General features: G+C 29.9%; 1 protein-coding gene across 1 annotated transcript; it reads right to left on the bottom strand.

Annotated features, from left to right (window-relative positions):
* Positions 1 to 1441: 1441 nt before the first annotated feature.
* Positions 1442 to 4024, bottom strand: LOC136074203 (uncharacterized). Its single transcript, XM_065786507.1, has 3 exons — positions 4018 to 4024; positions 2870 to 3084; positions 1442 to 2743 (listed from the first exon to the last, which is right to left on the bottom strand). The coding sequence occupies exons 1-3, from the start codon at positions 4022 to 4024 to the stop codon at positions 1442 to 1444; spliced, it is 1524 nt and encodes a 507-aa protein (XP_065642579.1).
* Between the last annotated feature and the right edge of the window lie 4694 nt (positions 4025 to 8718).

The raw sequence follows: 8718 nt of genomic DNA, 5'->3' as shown, positions 1-8718 counted from the left end.
CAGAATTGATTCGCTGTGGACCTAGTAAGATGAATGAATGCCTCATTCCAATCCATGTTGAGTTTTTAACTGAACTGAATCGCTGCTATTTCAAACAATGTATGAGTTTTCAAAGAAGAAATAATTTACCACTTTTGAATACTTAGAGCCCAAGAGGTTGCAAAGCAAAAGTAGAGAGTTGGTCAAGCTCAAAATGAAAAAAACCTTTTTTACTTTTAGAAAAAAAGGTTTTTTCATTTGGAGACTCTGATGACTCACTTTGAAATCCTTTATGAGATAAAAAATAATGGAACACGCTCAAAGAAAAGATTCTCTTCAAAAAATCACGACAATGATCTCGTAGCTTCAAATAATGTAAACGGGTTCCTTTAAAATAATCGCATCATGGGGTTTTTATTTCAAAGCAACTGGCGATGAATAGGGGTTATCATTATCCATTACCAAGTCAGGTTACGGATCACATTCTATCCTGCTGGATAAAAAATCTTCTTTTGGCTTTGATGACTCAGTTTGAAATCCATTTAGCTCATCTTTAGGAAAAAGTTCTCTAAAACAATCAGATTGAGTGCAGCAGTAACAGAGTTGGATCTAGCATTTTGAATGGGTGATGCAAAATTTTTTTTTGAACCTTCCTCCCCCCGCCCAACTTTCTTTGGATTTAAGTAAAACCAATTTAAATTGAAAGATTGACAGAAACAGGCATAACAATTGCAAGGCGGACATGACTTTGGCGACTTTTTTATGGAGGGGCGTTGCTGTTAATGTCATTGAATAATAACTAAATTTGTTTTGTATAGCTTTTGTAGTATTTATTTTTAAAAGAAAGTTTTACAAATGTCGCCTTTGCTATTTCATTTATAAATAAAACATGTAGGGGAGATGGGGGCGCATTGATCGCCGTAGCAGTGTTTTGAAAATTGCGCAGAACCTGAAATAGATGTAAAAACTTATTAACTACGAAACACATGTAGAACTATCTGGCTTTTGGAATATATAAATATTTTGATTTAAAAAAATGATAAACATGAATAATTTTAACTTTTAAACAACCCTCTCAAAAGATCAATGTACCCCAAACTATGGGGTACTATGATCTCCGACTTGGGGCACATTGATCTTATATGCGTAATATTATCTAAACGTTTAACACTTCTATAACTAAATCTTGTAAATAATTTAGTCAAAGGGTAAGATTGTATAACATATAATACATCTAAATTTTTTAATTATTTTTTAAATATAGCAGTTAACCCACTAGTCTAATTTTTAATTAAAAAATGTATAAATCACAGCAGCTATAAGCTACCCGCTTTATATACGTTTAAAACTTTACAACAACTTGAAATTTATAAGAACTGAAATATAAAGACTGAAATAAGAATACAACTTTTAAGTTTACAAAACTTGTTAAAAGTACAATATTTTGATTAAGAATATTTCATCATTTGTGAAAGTCAAGTTGTGAAGCAGCTTTTGGTTTACATTGTTTTTTATTCCTAAGCAAGTAATTCTTAGTTTCTTTCTTATCTTTTGTGGAGACTTTTTGTTGATTTTTGGTTTGCTTCAAAATTTTCTTTTCTTTTGACAAACGAATTTCATTTCTGACAGGAGTATCAGTCAAGATCCTTGTTTTTAACTGCCTACTTTTAACATTTTTTTTTCTGGCAGATGCTTTTGGGTAAGGTTTTAAAACCTCAGGTGAGATTATAGAAGCAACACTTGTTGACACTTTGTTTAAAATACTTGTTTCAATATTTACTATAGTTATTTCAGACTCTATGTGATGAACATGTGCTGGTATCATTTCAGATTCCATGTTGTTGACAGGAGTGATAGTAACTGTATCTGGAGCAGCTCTATCTGTAATTGATGATGGTAAATACTCGTCATCTTTGAAAATTTTAGAATTGAATGGCTCAATGCCAGCTACTCTAAATCCTGTCTGTATATTAGATGGTGAGAAAGCTTTTGTATACGGTTCTCGAACTATTGAAACAATATCATAAATGGTCATTGGTCTTGGGTTTAAAACCATCCAATTATCACATGCAGAATTGTAAAACCTTTTCAATGGTCCAAAAACAGTTCTATCTAATGGCTGCAATTTATGGCTGCAATGGGGAGGAAAACTTATCATTGTAATTCCGTGTTGAATTGCAAGCTCCAAGCCTTTAACAGAAATATGACTTTCATGACTGTCGAGAAGTAACAAAACTGGAGATTCCTGAGAACAGTTTGAATATTTAACAAAATGTTTAATGCATTCTATGAAAATTTCTGAGTTCATCCAACCAGAAGGATTTGCAAATCCCACACATCCAGGAGGTCCTTCCTTAATCATGTAATCATGAAACTTTACCCTAGGAAAAATAAATAATGGAGGAATGGAATTTCCAATAGCATTAGAGGCACAACATGCAGTTACCAATGTTCCTCGTTCTGCAGATGTGATTTTTCCAACTTGTTTGCTTCCTCTACCAGCTAAAACCTTTACCGGCTTTTGAACGGTTGTTAAACCAGTTTCATCAACATTATATATACAGTTAGGATTATATTTATATCGATTTCTTATCGTTTTAAGATTTTGAAAAAACTCTCTTACAGTGTGTTTGTTAAAAGCTGTTGATCGAGCGAAGCTCGTTGCTTCAGGTGTTCGTAGAGACAACTCTGGTTGTCTTTTCATAAAACCTTGCAACCAATCAATGCCTGCAATTTTATTTTTGATCCATGATGATGGGCATATCTAATTGTTTTTTAAAGCAAATTCATATGCCAATAATCGCGTTGACCTAGTTGAAAGGCCATAGTTCATTTTTGATGCAATTAGTAAATAACTTGATAAACTTTTTTCATCTTCTGCTGTAAAAACTTGTCTATTGTTGTAGTTAGGCTTGAAAGCTTCATTTGGATTAAGCCTCTTTTTACGACAATATCTTTTTAAAGTCATTCTATCTATGTTAAACTGACGTGCTACAACATTCAGTTGTGTTCCTTCTAAAACTTTATTAACAGCTACTTTCATTGTTTCACTTGGTATAGCAACTTTATTTGTTTTTTTAATTCTATTTCTAACCATTTTAAGATCTGTAAAAAAATATATCAATAAAAACATATGTTTTTAATAAATGCTAATATTTAACATAATAATATTATGTTAAATATTTTTTAATTATTATGTTAAATATTATTCTTTTGATATTATAAAATAATAGTATTATTATTACTAGCTTATAACATAAGTAGATTTAAAAAATGAAATGCTAAAAGCTATTGTTTGTTTATATATAGTTTTTTTTTAAATTATAAATACAATTCCATTCGTTTAACTGTATTGCTTATAAACAAAAACATGGGGCACTTTGTCTTCTATGGAGCACTTTGAACCTCCGATCAATGGGCCCCGCATAGTCAAAGATCAATGTACCCCAATAGGTATAGGTAACATATTGATAGCAATATCTACTGTATAAATTGCAGCCAAATAAAAATTATATATTATATTATACACCTAACACTTACAAATTTAAAATAAAATTGTTGTTAACCCATACAGACATCTAAATAAAAATATATTTGAATTATAGTACGATTTAAAAAAATCACTTTTTATGACGAAAAACAATATTTTCTTTATTTTTTTTGACGCTGATAACCTTATGAAAAAATATTACGAATAATCAATTAGGGAAGCATAATGGTTAATTAAATTGCAACCTCACTTCTAGTAAGGCAAAAATGAACGAGTAAAAGCCAAAAGATCATACTGCCCCGGCGATCAATGCGCCCCCATCTCCCCTACTTTTAAGCCTAATTTACATAACAACGTGTACCAACGAAAAGAAAAGAAAAATTGTTAGCTTGGCAGTTGATCAATGCTTCCATCATGGTAATTTCAGATATTGATTCACTGCTGATTAATTTAAATTGATTTAAACATTTAGAAGAAACACAGACTATTAGCACTTCAGAAAGTTTAGGAAAATTATTGTTTTCAACCAGTTTAATAGAAAGGAATACCTTGCATTCTTAGAAAACGTTTTCAAACAGTTTGATCAAATTTAGAAGCCTCAATACTTTAACTATTTTCAGAGACTTGTGAAGCTGAACTGTACCGGCAATATCCATCTTTGGATGGCCTTAAATAAAATTATTTTAAGACAAGCTCAGTTTATATTATTTTCTAGCTGGAAATATGAAACACATATAACTTTAGTGGTAGTATTTTACCTCGGAGCAACATAATCTTTACTATCTTCTTGCTTCGGGAAAAAACAATTTAAGTTAGCCATACGTCATCATTTGCCGTAGGAGAGCTAAACTACATGACAGTCAATCATACTAGAATTTAGCCACGACGGCAAACAAATCAATTAAGAACTAAATTTAATCGACAACTTGTAGCGAAAAGATTTTTTAGCGCGCGCTCCTTTTTAAAAAAAGCACGTCCTTTTTAAAAAAGTCACGTAACCCTAAAACAATTTATTTCAGAATTTTCAAAAGACTGACTATATGCACTGGAGACTTGTTATTTAAAATTTGCAACTCTTCAGTTAACTAATTTTTTATATTTGCGATTATTTGGCAAATGTAAAGCTTAAATTTCATTTCAGACTAAAAAATATATTTTTTGTTTTAAAACTTTAATTTACTAGCAAAGTCCTACGACGAAAAACACGTGCGAAGAACGTATATCAGGTGACAAATCAGAACTTTGTAAATTTTGAACGATTTAAAGCAACTGATGTGGCGGGTTATAGAGGGGGGTGGGGGCATGGGGAAGTAGCCCCCCTCTTGCGACATTTTTTCAGTAATATTCTTTTGTAAATTCACTATTGTGAAAAATTGGACTTTCATACTGACGAATTAAATTGACTATTATATGTAATTATACGCATATAAATTTGATTATTACACTAAAGTACAAAAAATTAAGAAAGAAAGTTACTTATCAAAGAAAACATCCAGACCTTTTTTTTTTTAGGCAATTGTTCTAAACTTTTTCAAAATTGATTATATATTGGTTATAAAAAACATTCACAATCTTTTTTGAAACAATTTTGTGTTTTTTTTTTCGGAGTTTAGAAGCAACTGTCGCAATTGTTATTTTTATAAAAAGTGTTTGGTTTAAACAGTTCTTTACCAATCATTTATGATTTAAAGAACAATTGTGACAAGTTATGCACTTGCTAAAAAGTGATCGGAAAAAATTGTAAAAATATAAAAATAAGATTGGTTAAAGAGTAAAATAATTTTTCTTTAACCAATCACATTTGAATTTAGTGAAGAACAATTGCATCAGTTGCTACAAAACACATGCAATTTTGTCTAAGTAACGAAAAAGTAACTTTAGAGATCAAATAAAATCAATGTTACATCAAAAATTTTTTTCAAGTTTATATTTAAATGTTTCATTTTTATTGAATATTAGATTTCTGCTTTAATGTTTTATTAAGGGAAAAAAATGAAAAAGAGAAACACTTATATTTAGCGGTGCAAAAAGACTGATCCACGCGCATCAGTAGCAACACCCGAGATCCGCTCCTTCTTTTGAGTGCAAACTACTATTGAAAAAGAACCAGAAACACGTTGCAGCACATGCCTCTGCCTTTTAAAAAAAGGTTAGCCCTACCGATGCTTTCAAATTAAGTTTAGCAATAACCTTCAATCTTTAGCAAGAAAAGATGCAAGACCAGCTAAACAAATTGCATCTCGAGTTAATTTCAATAAATAAGTATGCTCTGGAGGAACTATTTGATTTGCCAAAGCATCTGTCGGGCTACCTATTACAATTACCTTAGGTAAATATTTATACTTAAATAAACTTTACATTCAAAGAAAATCATTAAAAAAAGAAACAAGATAAGTTCCGGCAAGTTTTCGAATTGTAACAAGTTTCTAACTACTTTAAAAATGAATATTTTAAAATTTTAAACAAAATTTCTGAACAAAAACTTTTCGTTATATAAAGATATGTGTGTTTTGGTTTAGGGACAAAGTAGTGCCCAGCCACAGTCAAGCTCTCCAAAGTTGAACTTTCTAGCTCTTGTAAATGTACAAATAAATACGTGATTATCAACCAACAAAACTAAAGAAACTGGTCAGAGCTGTAAACTAAATATCAAGCATAAATACCTGCTCTTAAGAAATTCTTATTGCAATTCGGTAGAGCTGAATTGCTATAAGAATTTCTTAAGAGCAGGTAATTAATTGAGTGATTTTTTCACCTGCAGTGACTTGCAATTGCCGACGGAAATGGAGGTTCTGGTACAGTTCGGGTTGTTGCTTACTGCAATGAATTTATCAAGTCTTGTGAATAAGTAAAGGAATCCAGGCGGGATGGGATATGCAAATATACAGGCTGATATTTTGTTAAGCTTGGTGATTGATGGTGAAGATGTTTTTTCAATTTTTTCTAAGCTTTGTTAATACTGCGTTAAGGATTGATACCAGCTCACCGCCTCAATTAGAAAACTATTATCAAAGGCTAGAGTTAAAAGACTAATTCTTGCTGCGGCATCAAAAGATATGCCAAAAGCTCAATCTAACATTGAAGAAATCTGTTCTCTGATTAATGCAAATGGAGTTAAACTAATTTTGGCTTGCGATATGAAAGTTGCATATATCTTTAAACCCATTTAAGTATACACCCTAGTATAAAGAGTGACGTCAAACCCAAGTGTCTTGTCAAATCTAGAAACTTGCGAAAACTGGGAAAATGAAACTTAGCCTCAATTTTTTTTAGCAATCTGACGAGGGTAGTTGCTCTTGAAAAGTAGTATTGTAATGTCATTCAAAAGCCTTTTGCAATTTTGCATTTTTTGCATTCGAAAACCTGGTTCAAACACAACACCCAAAATTCAAACCGTCTTCTACTATTTCAAAGATTTCATCAGTCGCAAAGAATCTCCCTTCGGACCCTTTACTGAAAATACTGTTGAAACTTTTAATCAAGACTTCTATAAAAAGTTATAAACAAAACAACAATTATCAAGAGCACAAAAGAAAATTGTTATGCTGTATAACTGATCTGAAGAGTAAGCACCTTTAAAGAACTGTTACCATAGCTACCATATATCGATTTATGAGATTAGGCAGCAGAAAGTCATAGCTCACAGTTTATGATAAACATTTTAATTATTTTAATCATTAACTGCTGGTAGTATTTATGAATTTTAATATTACATGTAAAAATGTTGAAGAGTACTTGATTAAAAAAATATATAAGGTTATATATAAGCTTATATATGATTTTAAATAAGTTTCGTTTGTAGAAAATTAAAGAACATGTATTACATTTTAATCAGATATTTGATGGTATTATAATGTAAAAAATATAATTTTTATAGTTATTTTTCACTTTCTTTTGATAATCAATGTTATTAAGAAGGTTTTCAGGGCTAATAAAATCTAACAGAATTTTTTTTTGTTTTATTAACTGATTGTCTTTTTGCCAGGATTTGCACTTTTTTCGGCACTTTTTATTTTGCATTTCACCAATAGTTTATTAAGTAGGATATTTATGCTATGCATAAGCCCAATCAAACCATGCTTCTAATAGCAAATCAATATTTTTGCCTACAGAATCTAAATAGTAAATGTTGCAGTAAAACAATTATTACAAAAATTTTTTGACATTTTTATCTAGGTGCCCAAATAAGTCCTCACCTTTTTATCACAGAGCACCGCGGATGAGCATTTAATTGGAAATTCCCGCCTCCTTTGTACTTGCTGAGCAGCAAAGGCTGCTCAGCAAGTGGCGCTACCTCTGCGCCACGGCTGCTCTGTTTCTCATTTTACACGGCTGCTCAGTTTCTCGTTTTACACGGCTGCTCAGTTTCTCGTTTTACAGGTGTTTTTATTGTTACACTTTAAAGTCAAAGTTTCACTTAACTAGAACAAAAATTTAAAAGATTTTAAGTTTTGCATTATAAGGTACTTTGATGTGTTCGCCATCACCCTATATAAGTAGTGTTCTTAGGTCAGCTAGGTTGGCATTATCAGGATCCTTGCTAACCGTTTACTATCTTATTTGAATCTATATGTTCTTTTAAAAACTTTTTAAAAACGAAAACCTCGTTCCTACGTAATTTTTTTATTGCAACACTTATTTAGAATTAAAAAAATAAGAAAAAAATATCATTAAAATATTATTATTATTATCATTTAAACAAAAACAGCCGTTTTAAGAGTTCTTTTTACGCTTTATCGCGACTTTTTATCTGTGCAATCAATCAATTTAGATCACTACTATTTTTTTAATTATTTTTTAACTAAATTAAGATAATACATTTTAATAATTATTTTTCCTATAATAAATTAATAATAAGAAAATCTTATATATTATATTATCATATATATAAATAAATTAATCGTATATATAAATAAATTAATAAGAATAAAATCTTCATCACTAACATAAAGTAAATTATTATCGGGAGAGTTAAAAACTACATCAAATAACGTTTTCCTAATATTCCATACTCCAAAGTAATATTCCAGACTACAAATTCCAAAGGGAATCGCATTAATTACTAAATTATCAGTTCAAAATAATTAGTTTAACTTTAAAATATAATTTAAACAAATAAGTATACATACATATATATATATATATATATATATATATATATATATATATATATATATATATATATATATATATATATATATATATGCATATATATATATATGTATATATATATATATGTATATATATAT

This window comes from Hydra vulgaris, chromosome 01 (genome assembly GCF_038396675.1).
Source record: "Hydra vulgaris chromosome 01, alternate assembly HydraT2T_AEP".
NCBI classification, from domain to species: domain Eukaryota; kingdom Metazoa; phylum Cnidaria; class Hydrozoa; order Anthoathecata; family Hydridae; genus Hydra; species Hydra vulgaris.
The sequence above is the reverse complement of the archived record's forward strand: the minus strand, read 5'-3'. Positions and strand labels throughout refer to the sequence as shown.